General features: G+C 32.6%; 1 protein-coding gene across 1 annotated transcript; it reads left to right on the top strand.

Annotated features, from left to right (window-relative positions):
• The first annotated feature begins 940 nt into the window (after nucleotides 1–940).
• LOC135958681 (ABC transporter F family member 4-like) lies at nucleotides 941–18,824 on the top strand. The gene is made up of 3 exons (XM_065509572.1): nucleotides 941–1,034; nucleotides 1,106–2,440; nucleotides 18,676–18,824. Exons 1-3 carry the CDS (start codon nucleotides 941–943, stop codon nucleotides 18,822–18,824), a joined length of 1,578 nt encoding a protein of 525 aa, XP_065365644.1.
• Nucleotides 18,825–26,022: the final 7,198 nt, after the last annotated feature.

Raw genomic sequence — 26,022 nt, 5'->3', positions numbered from 1 at the left:
CGGTGGCCATGTCACATCATCTCCACGTGCTATGATTTGATGACCATGCCCTAAAATCACTCGAGCAGAATGTTGAATGAGCTGTTTGACATGTAGAGAAGTCCCGTTGAAACCAAATGACGTTGGTATCCATATCATCCAATTCAGGTCAAAAAAAGTTGGTAGGCATTGATGTATGGTGCTCGCCATTGGCCTGGCCAACGTCGTTTTGAAAGAAATATGGATTGGTGACACCGCCAGCACAATATCCACACCAAGCAGTGATTTCTATATGATGCATTGGACGCTCTTGGATATTTCTAACCTTCAGGGGACTCACAGAGGTGTTTTCTTGAAATTTTTCATTTTTCTGCACAAACTATGTGAAATTTCATTAAAATATCTCCAATCGTTCCCTAGTTAACGAATTATTTCCAAGATAAAAAGTCTCCAAAGCTCTGTAAAATGTAGCTAAGCTTCTCAAATGAGACGTGCCACCCTTCCTAGGTATCGTACTCCAATCATATCAAGATTTTAGACTCCAGGTTTCGACCACAGCGCCGCGCGCCTTAGGCTGGCTAAGGAAGCTTTCTTGCTAGTATTAGTACTGGACATGTGACGATTCCAGTTATAATACCAACCAAAACAGTCAGTATTTAATTAATTTGAAGTATTAAGTTTATTCTGACGTAATGTTACTCACTCTCCCCTTCATTACCTCTAAAATTTCTCAACAATTTCTCACATCTTCTCAACAAACAAACAAAAACACCAAACATTCCATTCAGCGTATTAATCAATTACATTTTTTAACAAAAGAATACTTTAATCAATTAAAATTCCTACTAAAAAAAATATACAAAAATAATTCAAGTACGTGACTTTATGGCCACAAATGTAAAACAGTTTACCCCATGTAACTGCAAATAAAATGCATATAAAATACGAAACAATTAAGAAAATGTATAACAAACGTTTACAAGTTCAGCGAAAAACAAGACCATCATTTAATACAATGCGTTCATACATAATTGTAGCATTTATTGCACTAGCAGGTAAGAAAGGCAACCGAAATTTCCCCCCTAATAAATGGAAATAATTCTCAAAAAAGCCTTTACTTTTATAGTGATTTTGCAGCAGGCACAATCGGCCAGTTTGACTAATTTGCTGGACGAAAAGGATGGAGGCTTTAGCTTAAATAAAAGTCCCATTGGTAAGAGACAAGATGAGGAGAAGGGCCAGGTGAAATTGGGCGGTAGTCACAAGGGAGGAGAAGATGCTTCTGAGGCTGAGGGAGATGATGAGGAAGGTGAGCAAAAGGAAGCTAAAGCTCAAGAAGAAGATGGTGGAAGTGCCAGTGGCGAAGCAGCTCTAAAAGCATCTGCCAAGGGATCAGCAGGAATTGGTGGGGAAGGTGAAGCAAAAGCCGGTGGAAAGCCAAAGATAGCTAGTGCAAATGCCGCTGAAGCTGGTAGTGAAGATGAGGAAGAGGAAAGTGGTGAAACTGATGATGAAGTAGCTAAAGCCATTAAAGCAGCTGGTCAAGCTGGAGCTGAAGGAGATGAAGCTGCTGCCTCAAAGAAGAAAAAGTCGGAGAAACAGCCAGCTAAAGAAGCTGAATCTGAAGAAGAAGATGAAGAAGCATCCAAGGATGAAAAAGAACAACAGGCACAGGGTAAGAAAGGCAAACCTCAAGAAGAAAATGGTGAAGATGAGGAAGCCGAACCTAAAGACGATGAAGAGGAGGAAGAGAAACCCAAAAGCAAAAAGCCTAAAGGAGATAAACCTCAAGTAGAGGAAGAAGAAGGTTCTGAAGAGGAAGAAGCCAAACAGCAAAAGCCCAAAGAAGAAGAAGAAGGATCTCAAGAAGAACAACAGAAAGAGCAAAAACCTAAAAAGAAGCCAGCCGGAGATGAAGCCGATGAAGAACCAGAAGAAGAAGAAGGCAAGGATGAAGAGCCTGAAGAAGAGGAAGAAGATGCTAAGAAGGCTGGAGGTCACGCCAAAGGAGGAGCTGGAGCTGAACCTGAAGAAGAAGACGAAGAAGCTGAGGGAGGAGCTGAAGAAGGAGCTGCCAACAAAGCTGAGGGAGGGGCAGAAGTTCAAGGCGAAGCAGCAGGAGAAGCTTTAGAAGGACTTGTAGGACAAGCTAAAGGAGGAGCTGGGGAAGAATCTCAAGAAGATGACGAAGAAGCCGAGGGAGGTGCAGCAGGTAAGGCTGAGGGAGGAGCTGAAGGCAAGGCTGAAGGCAAAGCTAAAATTGGAGCTGGAGCTAAAGGAGGAGCTGAAGCAGAAGCTGAAGAAGAGTCTGACTCAGAATCAGAGGAAGATGCTGAAGGTGGAGCTGCAGGAAAAGCTGAAGGAGGAATTGCTGCACAAGGTAGTATTGGAGCTGGAGCTGGAGGAGAAGCTTCAGCGGAAGGAGACCAATCTCATGATGGACAACAGAAAAGCATACTTGGTATCATCTAAGATCATTTCCAAAACCCACATGCTATCGTAAATATGGGAAATATTTGAATTACTAGAGACTTGGAATTAATACAAAAATTAACAAGTCATATTGTAAAAATAGCTCATTTACTTTTGTTCTAAATACATAGTTTTGTTAAATAAAGTTCTTTGGAATACAGAAAAATACCAAAAAATTTTAATTTATTTAAAGGGTTTATAAACAGAAAAGGCGGAGAAAAAATGTCTCTTCATTTTAATTAATCTTAAAATCATGTAAAAATATTTCTAAAAAAACTTTAAAAATCTCCTAAGAAGACTCAACTATAATCTCTCTAACATAAATTGACTCTTATATCCTTATTTTTTACCACTTTTCCTCCTCATTATTATAATACAAAAACTCCTTTTTCCTGTTAAACTTCAAAAAAACCTCTTACACTCCAACCTGAAAAACTGGACAAGTAACTCTTTCCCTTCATTTATAACATTAAACTATATGCTTTTTTTGTTCTCATTCCTACATACACACTTTTACAATATAATTTTGACAAATTATCCTTATAGACTACCGTATTAAGAAGCACTCATACCTTAGATAATAGTCAAACATAAAACATCATTCAATACAAAAACTGCAAAAAAAACAAGAGATGAAGAGGAAAAACTTCTACTCCAGTAACAAAGTGATGCAGATGATAAATGTTTCCCCAATGGCATGCAATTTTATGCATTACACTTGTCATATCATGAATTATACTCCAACACACTCGGTAGCCAATGCCTTCACACAAACTCAAATGGATCTATGCACAACTCTCCAACTCTTTTGCTTTTTTGTGTGTGTGTTTGTTGTGCTCTTAGGAAGTAAGGGCTGCAACTGCGGTAACGTAGAGGGAAAGAAATAAAAGGTATTCATTTTAAGGGCCTGCTAAAATTTCTAAAATTTCCTATATAGACGAGACTAGAGACGAGACTAGAGACGAGACTAGAGACGAGACTAGAGACGAGACTACAGATGAGAATAGAAACGAGACTAGATACGATATTAGAGACGAGACTATAGATGAGAATAGAAACGAGACTGGACGAGACTAGAGACGAGACTAGAGACGAGACTAGAGATGAGACTAGAAACGAGAATAGAGACGAGACTAGAGACGAGACTAGAGACGAGACTAGAGATGAGAATAGAGACGAGACTAGAGACGAGACTAGAGACGAGACTAGAGACGAGACTAGAGACGAGACTAGAGACGAGACTAGAGACGAGACTAGAGACGAGACTATAGATGAGAATAGAAACGAGACTAGAGACGAGACTATAGATGAGAATAGAAACGAGACTGGACGAGACTAGAGACGAGACTAGAGACGAGACTAGAGACGAGACTAGAGACGAGAATAGAGACGAGACTAGAGACGAGACTAGAGACTAGAGTAGAGACGAGACTAGAGACGAGACTAGAGACGAGACTAGGGACGAGGCTAGAGACGACATTAGAGACGAGACTAGAGACGAGACTAGAGGCGAGACTAGAGACGAGACTAGAGACGAGACTAGAGACGAGACTAGAGACGAGACTAGAGACGAGGCTAGAGACGACATTAGAGACGAGACTAGAGACGAGACTAGAGGCGAGACTAGAGACGAGACTAGAGACGAGACTAGAGACGAGACTAGAGACGAGACTAGAGACGAGACTAGAGACGAGACTAGAGATGAGACTAGAGACGAGACTAGAGACGAGACTAGAGACGAGACTAGAGACGAGACTAGAGACGAGACTAGAGACGAGGCTAGAGACGAGGCTAGAGACGAGACTAGAGACGAGACTGGAGATAAGACTAGAGACGAGACTAGAGACGAGACTAGAGACGAGACTAGAGACGAGACTAGAGACGAGACTAGAGACGAGACTAGAGGCGAGACTAGAGACGAGACTAGAGACGAGACTAGAGACGAGACTAGAGACGAGACTAGAGGCGAGACTAGAGACGAGACTAGAGACGAGACTAGAGACGAGACTAGAGACGAGACTAGAGACGAGACTAGAGACGAGACTAGAGACGAGACTAGAGACGAGACTAGAGACGAGACTAGAGACGAGACTAGAGACGAGACTAGAGGCGAGACTAGAGACGAGACTAGAGACGAGACTAGAGACGAGACTAGAGACGAGACTAGAGACGAGGCTAGAGACGAGACTAGAGACGAGACTGGAGATAAGACTAGAGACGAGACTAGAGACGAGACTAGAGACGAGACTAGAGACGAGACTAGAGACGAGACTAGAGACGAGACTAGAGGCGAGACTAGAGACGAGACTAGAGACGAGACTAGAGACGAGACTAGAGACGAGACTAGAGACGAGGCTAGAGACGACATTAGAGACGAGACTAGAGACGAGACTAGAGGCGAGACTAGAGACGAGACTAGAGACGAGACTAGAGACGAGACTAGAGACGAGACTAGAGACGAGACTAGAGACGAGACTAGAGACGAGACTAGAGATGAGACTAGAGACGAGACTAGAGACGAGACTAGAGACGAGACTAGAGACGAGACTAGAGACGAGACTAGAGACGAGGCTAGAGACGAGACTAGAGACGAGACTGGAGATAAGACTAGAGACGAGACTAGAGACGAGACTAGAGACGAGACTAAAGACGAGACTAGAGACGAGACTAGAGACGAGACTAGAGGCGAGACTAGAGACGAGACTAGAGACGAGACTAGAGACGAGACTAGAGACGAGACTAGAGACGAGGCTAGAGACGACATTAGAGACGAGACTAGAGACGAGACTGGAGATGAGACTAGAGACGAGACTAGAGACGAGACTAGAGACGAGACTAGAGACGAGACTAGAGACGAGACTAGAGACGAGACTAGAGACGAGACTAGAGACGAGACTAGAGACGAGACTAGAGACGAGACTAGAGACGAGACTAGAGACGAGACTAGAGACGAGGCTAGAGACGACATTAGAGACGAGACTAGAGACGAGACTGGAGATGAGACTAGAGACGAGACTAGACTAGAGACTAGAGACGAGACTAGAGACGAGACTAGAGACGAGACTAGAGACGAGACTAGAGACGAGACTAGAGACGAGACTAGAGACGAGATTAGAGACGAGACTAGAGACGAGACTAGAGACGAGACTAGAGACGAGACTAGAGACGAGACTATAGATAAGAATAGAGACGAGACTGAGTGACGAGAATAGAGCCAAATTCTGATCACTGCAGGGAGTGCACGACCTGGAAATGTCTCATGCAGTTATATAATTATTTCACGGACGTATCTTTTGAACTTGGTTGTTGTTTTTAATAATGACGAATTTTGTATCAACACAGCGTCACATGTGGGAACTTTTACTTTACTTCTTTAAATTGAAAATAAGTAACGCTGAAGCACAACGATTGCTCACCAAAGCTTATGGTTTGTGTGGTTCAGAAGTTGTGATTTGGAAACGGAAAACAAAGATTGCCCAGGCCAGCCAAAGAAGTTTGAGGACCTAGAATTGGAGGAACTACGCCATGTAGATTGTTGTCAAACTCAACAAGAGCTTACAAAATCATTTGGAGCTACACAAGTAGCAATCTCAAAACGTTTGCGAGCAGCAGGATTCATGGAAATGCAGGGAAATTGGGTACCAAAAGAATTGAAGCTGCCTATTGTGGCCTTCTGTAAGGCCTCTTTATTACAACCTTTTCCCTGCTGGGAATGCTAGCATAGTACTACCGTTACTTTAAAATGCAAATGTATGTGAGTGATAGAAAACAGGATGTTTGATTACACTAGAGTTGTGCTACAAAAGAACAATTTACAAGCAAAAAAAAGTACCTTTTTAAATATGAAATTAAAGGGGATAATATTTTTAATAAAATACTTAGTTCATTTAAATTGTATATGAAAATTCAGCACAAATTTCATTTTTGTATATTTTGAAGGTACTTTAGTACATATTTTCATAGATTTTCAAATTTGGTACTTTTTTATAAAAAGTACTTTTTTCCGAAAAGTACCTTGGGATCTAAAACTAAATTTTTTTATTAATTTAAAAATGTATTGTAATCAAAAAGTATGAATTTCCTTAAAAATATAAAAAAGTACTTTTGGTACTTTTCAAAAATCATATAAGATGGAATTTTTAACGACTATTAATTTTGTATATAACATTTCTCCACAAATTTTACGGATTTGGTACTTTTTTATAAAAAGTACAATTTAAAAAAAAGTACCTTATTCAAATAATAGGGTTCTTGAGAATTAAAATGAGCTTATTGTTTAATGTGCTATATAAAATTTCTCTACAAATTTCTAATAATGGAACGTTTTTTTAAAAAGTACTTTTTTCCAAAAGAAAAAAAACACCTTTAATAACTTAAATTCTCTTCTATATGATTTTAAATTGTAAACATATTTTTAATTTTGAATTTTCCACATTTGCCACCTTTAAAATTTATCATTTAAAAAAGTACTTTTTTTAAAAAAAAAAAAACTTTTCTTAAATAATTGGACTTTTAAACTAAAATTTGTTTATTTCTATTTAAAATAACTAAAATTTATTTACTTTTTCCCAAAATTTCCAAATTTTTTACATTTTTCAAAAAAGTACTTTTTTTTAAAAAAGTACCTTTATCAAAAATTCATTATTTAAAACTTTAATTTGCTCATATTTCTTATTTAAGGAATAAACTTATTCATTTAGTCATGGTTTTATATATTTTAATCTCTGATTTTATTACATTTTTGAAAAAGTACTTTTTCTCTAGAAAGTACTTTTTTCCAAAAACTCCCAAAAAGTAACTGAAATATACTCCTTTCTCATATGTAACATTTTTCATTTAGTTATGTTTTCAAGAATTTTCCCTCAATTTAGTACTTTCAAAAAAGTACTTTCCCAAAAATTTACTTTTTTCCTAAAACTCGCCAAAATATCCTATTATTTATTTACGTTTTTATGTATTTTAAACCCTAAATTTACGAAAAAGTACTTTTTCCAAAAATAGTTTCAAAACAGTACTTTTTCATAATTTTCAGTACATATTCACTACTTTTTCAAAAAAGTACTTTTTCCAAAAATTTATTTTTTTCAAAAAAATTCTCATATCTTTTGGACATGTTTTTATGTATTTTAATCCCAAAATTTCAGTACTTTTACGAAAAAGTACTTTTTCCAAAAATTCCCCCAAAGTTACTGAAATAAGCTATTCGCTCTTCATTTTAGCATATACCTTTCATTTATGCATGTATTCAGGCATTTTATGCACATTTATTAAAACACTTGATACATGCAACTTGATCCTTCAAATATGCAATACATTCACTCACATATACAGAGTTTAGGTGGCGGCACTGATGGTAGTAAAACAGCAATAAAACCAATCACAAAATAACCCCATTAATAAATATACAACAACAGCAACAAAACTAAAAAAAAAAACAAGAAAAAAGTTTGATGTTGATGCTTATAGACTCAAAGACTAGACAGACAATTGTGGTATTATAAACTCCTGAATGTATGCTTAGTTTAAACAAGGAATGCATCAGAACTAGTTCTGTGGGAGAAGGAGTGAGGATTGGTTTAGAATTTGTTACATGTTTGCGAGAGTGTATTATTTTAGCTATAGAAAATTAAATTCAATTGTGTATGACAAGTTAATCCTATTTTCTTTAAAATGCGTTTGTGTTTTTGTCTGCCAGCAAACGTGTTTGTATATGATATATTTATTTCTACTTTTTCAACATTTTCTCTTTATATATTTTGAACGAAAATATTGTTTGTCTCTAAAGAGTCTTTAGCTGTAAATATGCTTAAAATTGTTGGTTATTTTTCGTATTTTATTGATTCTATAAGACTCCTCTAGTAGATTTTGTGTCTTCTTTGTCTCTTTACGCTTCATCTTTTATGCATTACACACAGTTTTATTGTATTGTATTGTATCATATATGTATGGGAGTTTATGAGGAAGATAATGTTGGTGTTGGTGGTAGGAGTTGGACATTAGATGAATTATTGATGGCTGTGGTTGATTGTAGCAATGATGGCGACATTTGTTGGTGGTGGTGGTGGTTGTAAATACAATGTTCTTATGTATACATAAGTATGAGATGATGTCATGAATTTCTTAATACAATTTGTTAGCAAAATGAACAAGTCAAGAAGTTGCAAGAAAGTATTTGAGATGTTGTTAAAGATTTTGAGGCTGGAGAGGGAAAGAAAGGTTTATTTTTTTAGATAGAAACTACTTAAAATGATAGACAACTTTTGATAACTTTCACAAAAATTATTCTGCAGATATTCGAAGAAAAAACTATTTACCTTGTATAAGAATGTTTCTCTTGTGTCGATCCCGCCCAGTTTTATCAAAAATCTTAATAATTAACTTCTTTAGATTACAGATATTTGCTTTATATGGGAGAGAGCACGTCCACTGTTTCGATCACCTCATTTTTAGCTCAGCGACGGATATTGGCACTATAGTAATTTAAACAATGTTAAAAAACTCTAAAATACACGAGACTATATATGAGACTATAGACGAGACTATTGACGAGACTATAGACGAGACATAGACGAGACTATAGACGAGACTATAGACGAGACTATAGACACGACTATAGATGAGACTATAGAAGAGAGATGAGACTAGACTAGAGACTAGACTAGAGACTAGACTAGAGACTAGACTAGAGACTAGACTAGAGACTAGACTAGAGACTGGACTAGAGACTAGACTTGAGACTAGACTAGAGACTAGACTAGAAACTAGACTAGAGACTAGACTAGAGACTAGACTAGAGACTAGACTAGAGACTAGACTAGAGACTAGACTAGAGACTAGACTAGAGACTAGACTAGAGACTAGACTAGAGACTAGACTAGAGACTAGACTATAGACTAGACTAGAGACTAGACTAGAGACTAGACTAGAGACGAGACTAGAGACGAGACTAGAGACTAGACTAGAGACTAGACTAGAGACTAGACTAGAGACTAGACTAGAGACTAGACTAGAGACTAGACTAGAGACTAGACTAGAGACTAGACTAGAGACTAGACTAGAGACTAGACTATAGACTAGACTAGAGACTAGACTAGAGACTAGACTAGAGACGAGACTAGAGACGAGACTAGAGACTAGACTAGAGACTAGACTAGAGACTAGACTAGAGACTAGACTAGAGACTAGACTAGAGACTAGACTAGAGACTAGACTAGAGACTAGACTAGAGACTAGACTAGAGACTAGACTAGAGACTAGACTAGAGACTAGACTAGAGACTAGACTAGACTAGACTAGAGACTAGACTATAGACGAGACTATAGACGAGACTATAGACGAGACTATAGACGAGACTATAGACGAGACTATAGACGAGACTATAGACGAGACTATAGACGAGACTATAGACTAGACTAGAGACTAGACTAGAGACTAGACTAGAGACTAGACTAGAGACTAGAGTAGAGACTAGACTAGAGACTGGACTAGAGACTAGACTAGAGACTAGACTAGAGACTAGAGTAGAGACTAGACTGGAGACTAGACTAGAGACTAGACTAGAGACTAGACTAGAGACTAGACTATAGACGAGACTATAGACGAGACTATAGACGAGACTAGAGACGAGACTATAGACGAGACTATAGACGAGACTAGAGACGAGACTAGAGACGAGACTATAGACGAGACTATAGACGAGACTATAGACGAGACTATAGACGAGACTATAGACGAGACTATAGACGAGACTATAGACGAGACTATAGACGAGACTATAGACGAGACTATAGACCAGACTATAGACGAGACTATAGACGAGACTATAGACGAGACTATAGACGAGACTATAGACGAGACTATAGACGAGACTATAGACGAGACTAGAGACGAGACTAGAGACGAGACTAGAGACGAGACTATAGACGAGACTATAGACGAGACTATAGACGAGACTATAGACGAGACTATAGACGAGACTATAGACGAGACTATAGACGAGACTATAGACGAGACTATAGACGAGACTATAGACGAGACTATAGACGAGACTATAGACGAGACTATAGACGAGACTATAGACGAGACTATAGACGAGACTATAGACGAGACTATAGACGAGACTATAGACGAGACTATAGACGAGACTATAGACGAGACTATAGAAGAGACTATAGACGAGACTATAGACGAGACTATAGACGAGACTATAGAAGAGACTATAGACGAGACTATAGACTAGACTATGGACGAGACTATAGACGAGACTATAGACGAGACTATAGACGAGACTATAGAAGAGACTATAGACGAGACTATAGACGAGACTATGGACGAAACTATAGTCTAGACTATAGACAAAACAATAGACGAAACTATAGACGAGACTATAGACGAGACTATAGACGAGACTATAGACGAGACTATAGACGAGACTATAGACGAGACTATAGACGAGACTATAGACGAGACTATAGACGAGACTATAGACGAGACTATAGACGAGACTATAGACGAGACTGTAGACGAGACTGTAGACGAGACTATAGATGAGACTCTAGACGAGACTATAGACGAGACTGTAGACGAGACTATAGATGAGACTCTAGACGAGACTATAGACGAGACTGTAGACGAGACTATAGACGAGACTATAGACGAGACTAGAGACGAGACTATAGACGAGACTAGAGACGAGACTATAGACGAGACTAGAGACGAGACTATAGACGAGACTAGAGACGACACAATAGACGAGACTATAGACGAGACTATAGACGAGACTATAGACGAGACTATAGACGAGACTAGAGACGAGACTATAGACGAGACTATAGACGAGACTATAGACGAGACTATAGACGAGACTATAGACGAGACTAGAGACGAGACTAGAGACGAGACTAGAGACGAGACTATAGACGAGACTATAGACGAGACTATAGACGAGACTATAGACGAGACTATAGACGAGACTATAGACGAGACTATAGACGAGACTATAGACGAGACTATAGACGAGACTATAGACGAGACTATAGACGAGACTAGAGACGAGACTATAGACGAGACTATAGACGAGACTAGAGACGAGACTATAGACGAGACTAGAGACGAGACTATAGACGAGACTATAGACGAGACTATAGACGAGACTATAGACGAGACTATAGACGAGACTATAGACGAGACTATAGACGAGACTATAGACGAGACTATAGACGAGACTATAGACGAGACTATAGACGAGACTATAGAAGAGACTATAGACGAGACTATAGACGAGACTATAGACGAGACTATAGACGAGACTATAGAAGAGACTATAGACGAGACTATAGACGAGACTATGGACGAGACTATAGACGAGACTATATACGAGACTATAGACGAGACTATAGAAGAGACTATAGACGAGACTATAGACGAGACTATGGACGAAACTATAGTCTAGACTATAGACAAAACAATAGACGAAACTATAGACTAGACTATAGACAAAACAATAGACGAAACTATAGACGAGACTATAGACGAGACTATAGACGAGACTATAGACGAGACTATAGACGAGACTATAGACGAGACTATAGACGAGACTATAGACGAGACTATAGACGAGACTATAGACGAGACTATAGACGAGACTATAGACGAGACTGTAGACGAGACTGTAGACGAGACTATAGATGAGACTCTAGACGAGACTATAGACGAGACTGTAGACGAGACTATAGATGAGACTCTAGACGAGACTATAGACGAGACTGTAGACGAGACTATAGACGAGACTATAGACGAGACTGTAGACGAGACTATAGACGAGACTATAGACGAGACTATAGACGAGACTATAGACGAGACTATAGACGAGACTATAGACGAGACTATAGGCGAGACTATTGACGAGACTACAGACGAGACTATAGACGAGACTATAGACGAGACTATAGACGAGACTATAGGCGAGACTATTGACGAGACTACAGACGAGACTATAGACGAGACTATAGACGAGACTATAGACGAGACTATAGACGAGACTATAGACGAGACTATTGACGAGACTATAGACGAGACTTCGAGGATGAAATGCAATCAAAGTTCTGTTTAAGTTCTTCTACCAAAAAAGTCTTTCAAATAAAAATATAAAAAAATTCATAAGAAAATGTTTAACTTTTTGTGGCAATTTTAGGTTGCTATTGTTATTCAAAGACACTCGGTTTTAAGAATTAGTAAAACATAGAATATTTAATTAATTTTGCTTGAAATATTGTTTCTAATTCTCTAGAATTTAAAAATCTTAATATTTTGAAATTTTTTAATTTGACGTATGAGTAATATTAATTTAGATCATATTTATTAATAATGCCTATAACTTTTTTTGTAATCTAGCTAAGCAAGTGATTTAGGCCAATATGAAATCACAATATTTCAGGGATTTAATATAAAATAATTTCTTTATAATGTCTGATACAAAATGCCAACAAAAATGGGCTTCAAAGTAAAAATTTTAAAAAATTCCATAACAAAAATTTTAAGTTTTTTAGTAAATTTAAGCTGTTTATTAATATTTGAAGGTTCTTCGTAGTTATAGTTATTAAACCAAATAAATGTTGATTCTTTTTGTTTAATTTTTTTTATAATTTTCTTCAAATTCACATATTTGAATGTTGTGAAAACATGACGTATGATTAATATTAATACAAAGGTGGTTTAAAACTAAGGTTTGATTGGTTTTTGTAATCTAGGTAGGAAAATGATTTAGGGTAAAGAGAATTCGCAATATTTCAATAAAACTAAATTGCTTTATATTGTTTAATACAAAATATTAACAAAAAAGGGCTTCCAAGTAAAAAAGCAAAAAATTCCTTAAAGAAAATTTTTAATTTTTTGAGCCAAATTAATGCCTTTATTGTAGTTTAAAGACACTTGTTATTAGGAATTATTAAAACTAACAAAATTAGATTAAATTTATTTAAAATATGTTTATAATTCTTTTAAATTTCGAAATTTTAATATTTTTTAAACATGACGTATGATTAATATTAATACAGAGGTTGCTTACTATTAATGCTTATAACTTTTTTGATAATCTAGCTATGAAACTAATTTTGGGCGATGTAAATTCACATTACTTTAGGGCTTCCATTCTACTAAATTTCTTTATAGTGTCTAATTTAAATATTAAAAAAAGTGCTTCAAAAAAAAAATTAAAAAAAATAATTTTCAAAAATTTTGAGATTCTATTTTATTCCTTTAAAAATGTTTCTTTTCATAAAGATTTATTATTATTGTAAAACATATTAAAGCTTATTTATTTATTTCTTTGGTTCATTATTTTCTAAATCACTCATTAATCTGTCTGTATATCATAATATATAAAACATAAAAATCACAATATATTAATGCCCACAAATTTTAATGTTTCTCATTACAGTTAATATTCATAAAAATTTTTTAGCAAATATAAATATTTATAGTATACTTTTATGATGATTTTAATAAAGCTTTGCTTGCCACTATAAAAACTGTAGCATACTTCGGGGGCATATATTTATTTTACTATTTGCTCAATATTAAAAGACAATAAATTCTTGTAATACAATTGCAAGGGACATGTGTTTTAGAGATAAATATGTAAGCGTTTTGTTGGCTCTCTCTGTTTTCCTCTCTAACTCACATTTATTTTTACGATAACTCCTAAATATAGGCTATATTTTATATGCTTTTGTTAAAGTTGTTAATTTTCATCATCATCAACATTTGGTTACACTTTAACTCACTTATTTACACACACATGTGTTTATCTTGTATATGTATAGGTAACTAAATGTGTTTTTGTGTGTGTTGGTTCCATTAAGTTGTATTTATTTATTTGTTTGCTACCCATGTCACGTATTTTGATTCGTAATTATAGTAAAAACGTGAGAAATTTCCTTAAACATTTCTTAACATGTGCTCGCATTTTTGCACAGCTTTTCTTTATATTTCCTATTCCTCGAAATAAATAGGCCTTTATTTTGCTTGTATATAAAAATAAATGACACACATGCTAAGCTAAAAACAAACGCAAGATGTTGAATAAATTGTAAAAGACATGTTAGTTTAACCAGTTTGTAAAAAGATTTTAAAAAATACTTAAATATTTTTAGAGAAATTTTTTAAATTCAACAAAATATTAATAAAAATTTCACCTACCCAAAACTTTATAGGTCCTTCCATTAGCACCCTTCTTAGCCTCATTATACCACTACTTTTCTTTATTATTTCATCTTTTTCAATTCATTATTATTTCAGTCACTTATTTATTTTATAAATTAAAACAAGCCTGCTTATTACTCAAATATTATTTGTGCTGGTCCTGCAAATTCTCCGCAACTTAATATTAATTTTTGTATTTTACAAAGGTTTCCCGTAATTAAACCTTACAGTTAAACTCATACCTCTTCAAGGAAATAAATAATATAAAAGAAAAAGTTTTATTTTGAACAGGAAATTTATTTCGAAAGACAAATAAGCCACAAAATAAAACAAATTTTCACAAAAAAAAGAAAGAAATTAAGCAGTCGTGCGTAGACAAGAAATGACAAAACAATGCAGGAACATTTAATAATAAAACGAGGGTGGCAGCAAAATTAAACTGTCTTAGTTCTGTTCTAGTTCTGTTCTAGTTCTGTTCTAGTTCTGTTCTAGTTCTGTTCTAGTTCTGTTCTAGTTCTGTTCTAGTTCTGTTCTAGTTCTGTTCTAGTTCTGTTCTAGTTCTGTTCTAGTTCTGTTCTAGTTCTGTTCTAGTTCTGTTCTAGTTCTGTTCTAGTTCTGTTCTAGTTCTGTTCTAGTTCTGTTCTAGTTCTGTTCTAGTTCTGTTCTAGTTCTGTTCTAGTTCTGTTCTAGTTCTGTTCTAGTTCTGTTCTAGTTCTGTTCTAGTTCTGTTCTAGTTCTGTTCTAGTTCTGTTCTAGTTCTGTTCTAGTTCTGTTCTAGTTCTGTTCTAGTTCTGTTCTAGTTCTGTTCTAGTTCTGTTCTAGTTCTGTTCTAGTTCTGTTCTAGTTCTGTTCTAGTTCTGTTCTAGTTCTGTTCTAGTTCTGTTCTAGTTCTGTTCTAGTTCTGTTCTAGTTCTGTTCTAGTTCTGTTCTAGTTCTGTTCTAGTTCTGTTCTAGTTCTGTTCTAGTTCTGTTCTAGTTCTGTTCTAGTTCTGTTCTAGTTCTGTTCTAGTTCTGTTCTAGTTCTGTTCTAGTTCTGTTCTAGTTCTGTTCTAGTTCTGTTCTAGTTCTGTTCTAGTTCTGTTCTAGTTCTGTTCTAGTTCTGTTCTAGTTCTGTTCTAGTTCTGTTCTAGTTCTGTTCTAGTTCTGTTCTAGTTCTGTTCTAGTTCTGTTCTAGTTCTGTTCTAGTTCTGTTCTAGTTCTGTTCTAGTTCTGTTCTAGTTCTGTTCTAGTTCTGTTCTAGTTCTGTTCTAGTTCTGTTCTAGTTCTGTTCTAGTTCTGTTCTAGTTCTGTTCTAGTTCTGTTCTAGTTCTGTTCTAGTTCTGTTCTAGTTCTGTTCTAGTTCTGTTCTAGTTCTGTTCTAGTTCTGTTCTAGTTCTGTTCTAGTTCTGTTCTAGTTCTGTTCTAGTTCTGTTCTAGTTCTGTTCTAGTTCTGTTCACCCTCGTTATTTGCTCAATATTAGAGAATACCAACTTTTACAAAGGTTTTTCTATGAATTCTTAAATATTTCGGGCGTGATGGCTGCTGAGTTAGGCAAAGAAGTCAGACACAATTATAATGCCACTGCTAGCAATAAAAAGAGAAGAAGTATAATGACAATGATGATGATGATGAGTGTGTTCATTTATTTGTATTGTAGAGGAACGTGCTTGAATTAATACACAATGTTTATGTGTACATTTGTATTTGTATACAGCTTATTATTATAAAACCACCGACCCCTTTTTCTATAGTCTATTGTCCATAAAACACCAAAACAGCAACAACTACTACAACAATACAATAGTAATATAGAAAATGTAAACAACCTACTCTACTCAAACAATAAATGTCAAATTGAAATTGACATGCTGTGACAGTTACTCAGTCAGTGTTTAACAAATAGTCAGACATTGACTTTATTTTATATTTTTTTGTTGGATTTTAATATTTTCTGACATGTTTTGTGCGTGCACGGCAGTGGAGCGGAAAAATTACTCATACAATGAGATACACTCTTTACATGGATGTAAAATTTGCTACAGAAACCATTAATTTAAACACGCCGAAATTCTGTGTATGTTTGTTTTACTGTGTAAGCTTGACAATTTAACCTAAAAGTATGCTGCTGTTGTTAAATAAACAAACAAACAGGCAAATATTTGTTGTGTCTGGTGTTCAAAAATGACTGAGTGACGTTTTGCTCATTCAGGTGGTGAGCTGGAGACAAAGAGCAAAAGTTTTTTTTTGTATTGCATTTCAATGTTAACTTTATGACCATGACTTTGTTGTCTTATTTCGCTATATATTTTACCAGACACAAAGTGTTTGAGGAATTACATAATTGTTGCATATTGTTGGGTTTAATACTTATATAAAATTTTATTTTTACTTTAAAGTTTGAAATACTTTCTCTTATTTCAAGTTTTTGGACAAACATTTTTTTCAAAATTTTTTATTTCAGAAAAAAATTAATTTTTTTAATTTTAAAAGCAATTTTGAGAATTTGGTTTTATTACTACAATAATTTGTGTTCTTTTCAGTTTCAAATGTAATCTAAATTTTTAAAATCCCAGCAAAATTGTGGTTTTTATAAGAGTTTTTGTAGATAAGCTCATAATTAATATTAATCATACGTCTGAGTACACAAATTTTGTATTTTTCAATGTTTTAAGCCTTTTAAAAATAATTAAAAGAACAAAATGTTTGGAAATTTATAGCTTCTTATATAACAAATATTTTTTTACTTTAAAGTTTGAAATACTTTCTCTTATTTCAAGTTTTTGGAGACAAAATTTTTTAAAAAATTTTATTTTCAGAAAAAAAATATTTTTTTTTTATTTTAAAAGCAACTTTGAGAATTTGCTTTTACTATTACAATAATTTATGTTCTTTTCGGTTTCAAATGCAATTTAAATTTTAAAAATCCCCGCAAAATTGCGGTTTTTATAAGAGTTTTTGTAGAAAAGCTCTTAATTAATATTTATCATACAGTACATAAATTTAGTATTTTTTTTTTTATTTTTAAGATGACTTGCAGGAGAACAAGGGAAGTAAACTATAATAAGGCTACTTAGGACTTTTTACTAGAACAGAACTAGAACAGAACTAGAACAGAACTAGAACAGAACTAGAACAGAACTAGAACAGAACTAGAACAGAACTAGAACAGAACTAGAACAGAACTAGAACAGAACTAGAACAGAACTAGAACAGAACTAGAACAGAACTAGAACAGAACTAGAACAGAACTAGAACAGAACTAGAACAGAACTAGAACAGAACTAGAACAGAACTAGAACAGAACTAGAACAGAACTAGAACAGAACTAGAACAGAACTAGAACAGAACTAGAACAGAACTAGAACAGAACTAGAACAGAACTAGAACAGAACTAGAACAGAACTAGAACAGAACTAGAACAGAACTAGAACAGAACTAGAACAGAACTAGAACAGAACTAGAACAGAACTAGAACAGAACTAGAACAGAACTAGAACAGAACTAGAACAGAACTAGAACAGAACTAGAACAGAACTAGAACAGAACTAGAACAGAACTAGAACAGAACTAGAACAGAACTAGAACAGAACTAGAACAGAACTAGAACAGAACTAGAACAGAACTAGAACAGAACTAGAACAGAACAGAACTAGAACAGAACTAGAACAGAACTAGAACAGAACTAGAACAGAACTAGAACAGAACTAGAACAGAACTAGAACAGAACTAGAACAGAACTAGAACAGAACTAGAACAGAACTAGAACTAGAACAGAACTAGAACAGAACTAGAACAGAACTAGAACAGAACTAGAAATAGAACTAAATGTGGAATGAGCTAGAACCTGAACTAGATCTAGAACCTAAACCTGAACTAGAACCTGCAACAGAACCTAAATTAGGACAGGAACCTGAACATGAACCTGTGATAGAACCTGAACTAGAACTGATTGAGGAATGAGCTAGAACCTGAACTAGAAGCTGCACACGAACTGGAGCCTGCAATGGAACTTGAAGAACAAACTGAACTATAACCTGCAATAGAACTAGAACAAGAACCTGCAATAGAACCTGAATTAGAACCTGAACAAAAACCCGAATTAGAACCTGAACTAGAACCTGAAGTACAGCCTGAAGAAGAACATGAACTAAAACCTGAACAAGAACTTGATCTAGAACTGAATGAGGAATGAGCTAGAACCTGAAACATAACCTGCAATAGAACCTGGACTGGAACCTGAGCAAGAACCCGAATTAGAACCTGAACTAGACCCTGAACTGGAACCTGAACTACAACTGAACTAGAACGTGAATTAAAACATGATCCAGAACTATATCCTGCAATAGAACCTGAACAAGAACCTGAAGTAGAGGCTTAACTAGAGCCTGAAAATGAACCTGAACTAGAACTGAATGAGGAATAAGCTACAACCTGAACTGGAACCTGAACAAGAATCTTAAGAAAAACCTGAACAAGAACCTGAACTAGAACTGATTTAGGAATCAGCTAGAACTGAACTAGAACCTGAACTACATCTGAATTAGAAGTGAACTAGAGCTAGAGCCTGAACTAAAACATGAACCTGAACTATAACCTGAACAAGAACCTGAAGTAGAGGCTTAACTAGAGCCGGAAAAAGAACCTGAACTAGAACTGAATGAAGATTGAGCTAGAACCTGAACTAGAACCTGAGCTGGAACCTGAACTGGACCCTGAACAAGAACCCGAAATAGAACCTGAACTAGAACCTGTAATAGAAACTGGACAAGAACTGAATGAGGAATGAGCTCGAACCTGAAATAGAAGTTGCACCCGAACTAGAACCTGCAATACAACCTGAACTGGAACCTGAACTAGAATCTGGAACAGAACCTGAACAAGAGCTTGTACAAGAACCTGAACTAGAACGTGAACAAAACCTGAACTAGAACGTGAACAAAACCTGAACTAGAACCTGAACTAAAACTTGAACCAGAACCTGAACAAGAAAAAGAACCTGAACTAGAAGTGAATGAGGAATGAGCTAGAACCTGAACAGGATCCCAAATTAGAACCTGATCTAGAACCTGCAACAAAACCTGAACAAGAACGTATCTAGAACCTGTAGTAGAACCTGAACTGGAACCTGAAAAAGAATCTGAACTAAACTAGAAGTTAACTGAACTGCATGTCTCATTTTATTTATCTCTCTGCGTGCAATTATTTCTATAAAATACCAAATGTTTATCAATAAATTATTTAATCCCCTTTAATGCAGTTATTACCTAAAATCTATAGCCTTTTAGGTTTATAACCCAAGTTCTTTAACACAAACATATATTGTCTTGTTTTAATTTAAATTCCAAACTTTACAACTTTCTATTTAATATTCCAAGTACATTGTTGTCTTGTCCAATAAAAACAAACCCTCCAACTAGCTACCTTTAAATAAGGCTTTGTTTAACCTAAATTTCTAAAATTTCATAGCCTATTTTTAGGTGTTTTTGAATTTTATATGAACGTTAAAACTGTAATAGAATAAATAGACAAAGCAACACAAAAATAGCAACATTGAAATTTAATAAAACGCTCATAAAAATAAACAAATGAAATTTTGCTAGCAAATGAAATTTATGGGATTTCGTTAGAGTTTGATTACAGCAACACCTGGTTTTTGTTGCTTTTTGTGTACTTTTTGTTTGCTAAGGTAGCAGACGCAATAATTTAACAAAAGTTTTTTGTTTTTTTGTAGCCAAGTTTACGACAAAATATTTGCTATAAAAATGGTTATAAAATTTATGTTGTTTCTTATAAAAAAATATAAAGAAAGTAAGAAACAATATAAATTGATTATTTTTCTTATTTCGTTACTTTTTACTCCTTTCTTTATGACTTTATGGTTGAAATTGTTTTGTTTATAATCGAATTGTGTTTGTTTGTTTGTTGAATGCCACAAATTGTTTGTGGTTTATTTTTTGTTGCTGCTGCTGCTGCAAGTAAGTGCCTGTCGTAAGCAATTTGTTAAACACAAAAATAAATAAAATGACATTTTTAAGAAGGTTTTACTTTTTTTTACAAGAATTAAGAAACCCTTTAGAGCTTTGATGATTTTGTGAAAAATTGTATATCAAATTTGTGTATTTTTTTTTGGTGGCTGAAGCGAAATATTGTGCGTATTCTGGTGTTAGGATACAGCATATTTTAAAATTTCTGTGGAATCTATTTATTTTCTTGAAAACAAAGTGGGTAAAAAGAATCTGTGGTTTCGTTTTTGCACCTTTTCTAGGAAATAAGAAAATATTTCATTTGAAATGAAAATGAAATAAACTTTATATTTTAAATGTTTATAAGCTATAAATTCTATATTTTTCAGTTTTTAAAAAAAGTACTCTTCAGGTACTTTTTCAAAAATATGCGAAGATCCTGAAAAACACAAAATTTAAGGGCTAAAACTAGCTTAAATATCTCAAAAATCATAAAATTTATTATTATAAAGATTTTGAGAAAAGTACTTTTTTGGTACTTTTTACAAAAACAATGTAAACCTTAGTAAAAATGTTGTGATAATATGGAAAAATGGATGAGAATGAGTTTCAAATATGCTAAAATAATACAAAAACCATAAAATTGTACTTAAATAGGATATTTCGAAAAAGTACTTTTTTGGTACTTTTTGGAAAATATGAAAAATAAAAAATATTTACATAAAATGGAAAAATAATTCAAAAATAACTTTAAAATGAGCTAAAATACTATAAAAGTCCCAAAATTTTACTTAAATAGTAAATTTCCAAAAGGTACTTTTTGGGTACTTTTTTGAAAAATGTTAAAAATAAAGAAAATTAAGTATTTAACATCATTAAAAGCAAAAAATTAGGTTTTTTGAAGATTTACAAAAAAGTACTTTTTTGGTACTTTTTACAAAAACAATATAAACCTTAGTAAAAATGTTGAGATAATATGGAAAAATGGATGAGAATGATTTTAAAATATGCTAAAATAACACAAAACCCATAAAATTGTACTTAAATAGGAAATTTCGAAAAAGTACTTTTTTGGTACTTTTTGGAAAATATTAAAAATAATGAAAATTAAGTATTTAACATCATTAAAAGCAAAAAACTAGGTTTTTTGAAAATTTAGAAAAAAGTACTTTTTTGGTACTTTTTCCAAAAATTGTAAATTTTACAAATCTTCTACAAAATATAGACAAATAAAGAAAAATTAGTTAAAAATTAACAAAAATGTTATAAAAACCTTAAAATTTTACTTTTTAGCAAATTAAAAAAGGTACTTTTTTTGGTACTTTTTTTAAAAACATTAAAAATATAGAATAATTAATATTTTATAACTTTTTACGCTAAAAATATAATTTTTTACACATTTAAAGAAAAGTACCTTTTTGGTACTTTTGTCAAAAAACTACAGAAATTTGCGAAAAACCTTAAAAATGTTTACATAAAAGGGAAAATATATGCTTAAATTCTACTTAAATGGAAATTTTAAAAAGTACTTCTTTGGTACTTTATCCAAAAATTGTAACTCTTCCAAATATTCTACAAAATATGGACAAATGTGTAAAAATTAACAAAAAAAACATTGAAATTTTACTTAAATATGAAATTTCGAAAAAGTACTTTTTTGGTACTTTTTTGAAAAATGTTAAAAATAAAGAAAATTAAATATTTAACATCATTAAATGCAAAAATTAGGTTTTTTGGAGATTTTGAAAAAAGTACTTTTTTTTGGTACTTTTTCTAAAAATTGTTAATCTTACAAAACTGTTACATAATATGGAAAAATATGCCAAAATTATTTAAAAATTAACAAAAACCTTAAAATTTTACTTTAAATATCCAATTTCAAAAAAGTACTTTTTTGGTACTTTTTTGAAAAATCTTAAAACTAAAGAAAATAAGGTATTTTACATCATTAAAAGCAAAAGCTAGTTATTTTTAAGATTTTGGATTTTTTATGACAAAAATAGGATATGTTATACATTTTGAGAAAAGTACCTTTTTGGTACTTTTTTCAAAAAACTGCAGAAATTTGCTAAAAACCTTAAAAATGTTTACTTAAAAAAGAAAATATATGCAAAAATTACTTTAAAATGAGCTAAAATACTATAAAAGCCCTAAACTTTTACTTAAATAGTAAATTTCCAAAAAGTACTTTTTGGGTACTTTTTTTGAAAAATGTTAAAAATAAAGAAAATTATGTATTTAACATCATTAAATGCAAAAATTAGGTTTTTTGAAGATTTTAAAAAAAGTACTTTTTTGGTACTTTTTACAAAAACAATGTAAATGGAATAATGGATGAGAATGAGTTTAAAATATGCTTAAATAACACAAAAACCATAAAATTGTACTTAAATAAGCAAAAAACTAAGTTTTTTTGAAGATTTAGAAAAAAGTACTTTTTTGGTACTTTTTTGGAAAATATTAAAAATAAAGAAAATTAAGTATTTAACATCATTAAAAGCAAAAAATTTGGTTTTTTGAAGATTTAGAAAAAAGTACTTTTTTGGTACTTTTTCCAAAAAATGTAAAACTTACAAATCTTGTACAAAATATGGACAAATATGCAAGAATTATTTAAAAATTAACAGAAATACTACAAAAACCTTAAAATTTAAGTTTAAATAGCTAATTAAAAAAAGTACCTTTTTTTGGTACTTTTTTGCTAAATATTAAAAATGAAGATTAATTAATATTTTATAACTTTCTATGACAAAAACCATTTGAAAAAAGTACTTTTTTGGTACTTTTTTCAAAAAATTCCTAAAATTTTACTCAAATAGTAAATTTCCAAAAAGTACTTTTTTGGTACTTTTTTGAAAAATGTTAAAAATAAAGAAAATTAAGTATTTGGTACTTTTTTAAAAACATTAAAAATATAGAATAATTAATATTTTATAACTTTTTATGCTAAAAATATAATTTTTTACATATTTAAAGAAAAGTACCTTTTTGGTACTTTTTTCAAAAAACTGCAGAAATTTGCTAAAAACATTAAAAATGTTTACATAAAATGGAAAATATAAGCCAAAATTACTTTAAAATGAGCTAAAATACTACAAAATTCCTAAAATTTTACTTAAATAGTAAATTTCCAAAAAGTACTTTTTTGGTACTTTTTTGAAAATTGTTAAAAATAAATAAAATTCGATATTTTACATTATTAAATGCAAAAATTAGGTTTTTTTAAGATTTTGAAAAAAGTACTTTTTTTGGTACTTTTTCTAAAAATTGTTAATCTTACAAAACTGTTACATAATATGGACAAATATGCAAAAATTGCTTAAAAATTAACAGAAATACTACAAAAACCTTAAAATTTAACTTAAATATCCAATTTAAAAAAAGTACTTTTTTGGTACTTTTTTAATAATGATAAAAATAATAAAAATTTAGTATTTTATACTACTTTAAAGCAAATATATGTTATTTGAGCCATTTTGGGAAAAGTACTTTTTTGGTACTTTTTCTAAATTGTAGCCTAATCACTAGTTTTCAAACATTCTTTGTTTCTCTTAGTTTACTTAACAACATTTTGATGAATTCCTTTTGATTTGCTTATTGTATTTTGATTATATTTGCAATTTTTTTGTTACATTTTTAGTATCCCTTTTATTTATTTTTTTTGTTTGAATTTGTGTATCATCATTTTAGGGGCATCATCAGCCAACGTTGTCATTATAATCCTTTGGGAATCTCAATACTTATTTTCTGTATTATTCACATTTTGCTACGGTAGCTAAGCTCATAAAAGATTTACAACTAGTACGTTTTTTTATGCAGGATTTTTTTTGTTATTTAAGTTTTATTTTTGGACGAGGGGTATAAAAATAACAACTTTTCAATTTGTGGTTTGCCATGCTTGATTGCTAAGTATTTTTGCTTGTGCTTTAGGTTTTTTTTTATTTTTTAAAGAAGTATTAAAAGCAATATAATGATTTAATCAAAATTCACTCAGAGATAAAGTTATTTTGTGGTCAAATTGGGATTTGCCATAAGAAAAAAAAAAGAAATAAGATTTAATATATAGAAGAAAAAAAAGAAGAAATTATTGCTGAGAACTAGAAAAAGGAAAATACAAATTTCAATTTATGACAAATTGTTTTCATGTAGAACAAATTAAATATTTATAGCAAAAACAAGGCTTAATAAATAGCAAAGAATTCATAGAAACATAACAATTTCAAACAAACTATTTTTAGAATCTCTTACTCTTTATTGTTGTTGTTTTAAATTCTTTTATTTCTCTTTGCTAAATATAACTTGTTTCAAAAATGCATAGCCTATCTTAAGGCTGTTTGATAACAATAATCAATTTCTCTCTACTACTAAACACAAGCAAGTAACATCAAAAACAAAATTTAAGCACAAACAAAATTTAATTAAAAATTTGTTTAAACTCCTGCTTTTTTCCCAGAGAAAAAACAAAAATTGTCACAAAAATTCTAAAGCCTACCTAAAAGGGGCTGAATTTTGAAAGTTTATAGAAATGTATCCAAGACTATCTGGCCTGCCAAACTTCATCATATTTACTGTTTTAGCCTGTATGTAGCATAAAATCAATTGATTTTTAATCTTTGTTATTTTGAAATTACTGCTGTGTCTTTGAAAATAATCAAAAACTCAATAGCATAGTTTAAGGGATACCAGAAAGTCAAAGTAATCTTTGTGTGTCATGTCATGTGTTTTTTTCTATTTTTTTTAACTACAGGTATCTTTGTATTTACAATAAAAGCCTAAAAAACTAAGGATTGAAATGTGTGTTAATGAAAAAAGAATTGATTTATGTCAAATTTAGAAAGATTTTTTTTTAAAGCTGCCTAAAAGTATGCAGCTTTATAATAATTTAATAGTTTATGGCCCAAAACACTTAATTCTTTTAGTTTTTTCTTACTAAACGGTATTAAGAATCATTCCTAGCAAGTTAATATGTTCTAGAAAGTTGTTTATTGAGATCTTAGGTACATTTTGGTAGTTGATTGTTTCTTTGAATTTTGAACGGTTTGCTACCTATGATCCTGAACAGGGGAAAAAATGTAAAAAATCGATTTTTTTAATTTTTTTCCGATTTTGATTTTGAAGATGAAGTTTTTTGATTTTATATCTTCACAATTTTTGTTCTCTATGACAAGGGCTACAACTTTGCCTCAGAGAGTAAATCTAAACTCCTAACGGTTTGCAATATATGAGCCTGAGAAAATGAACACTTTTTTGCAAAAATTACTATTTTATTTTGACCTACCTAAACGGTATTAAGAATCATTCCTAGCAAGTTAATATGTTCCAGAAAGTTGTTTATTGAGATCTTAGGTACATTTTTGTAGTTGATTATTTCCTTGAATTTTGAACGGTTTGCTACCTATGATCCTGAACAGGGGAAAAAGGTAAAAA

Source organism: Calliphora vicina, chromosome 4, assembly GCF_958450345.1.
Source record: "Calliphora vicina chromosome 4, idCalVici1.1, whole genome shotgun sequence".
NCBI lineage: Eukaryota > Metazoa > Arthropoda > Insecta > Diptera > Calliphoridae > Calliphora > Calliphora vicina.
The sequence above is the reverse complement of the archived record's forward strand: the minus strand, read 5'-3'. Positions and strand labels throughout refer to the sequence as shown.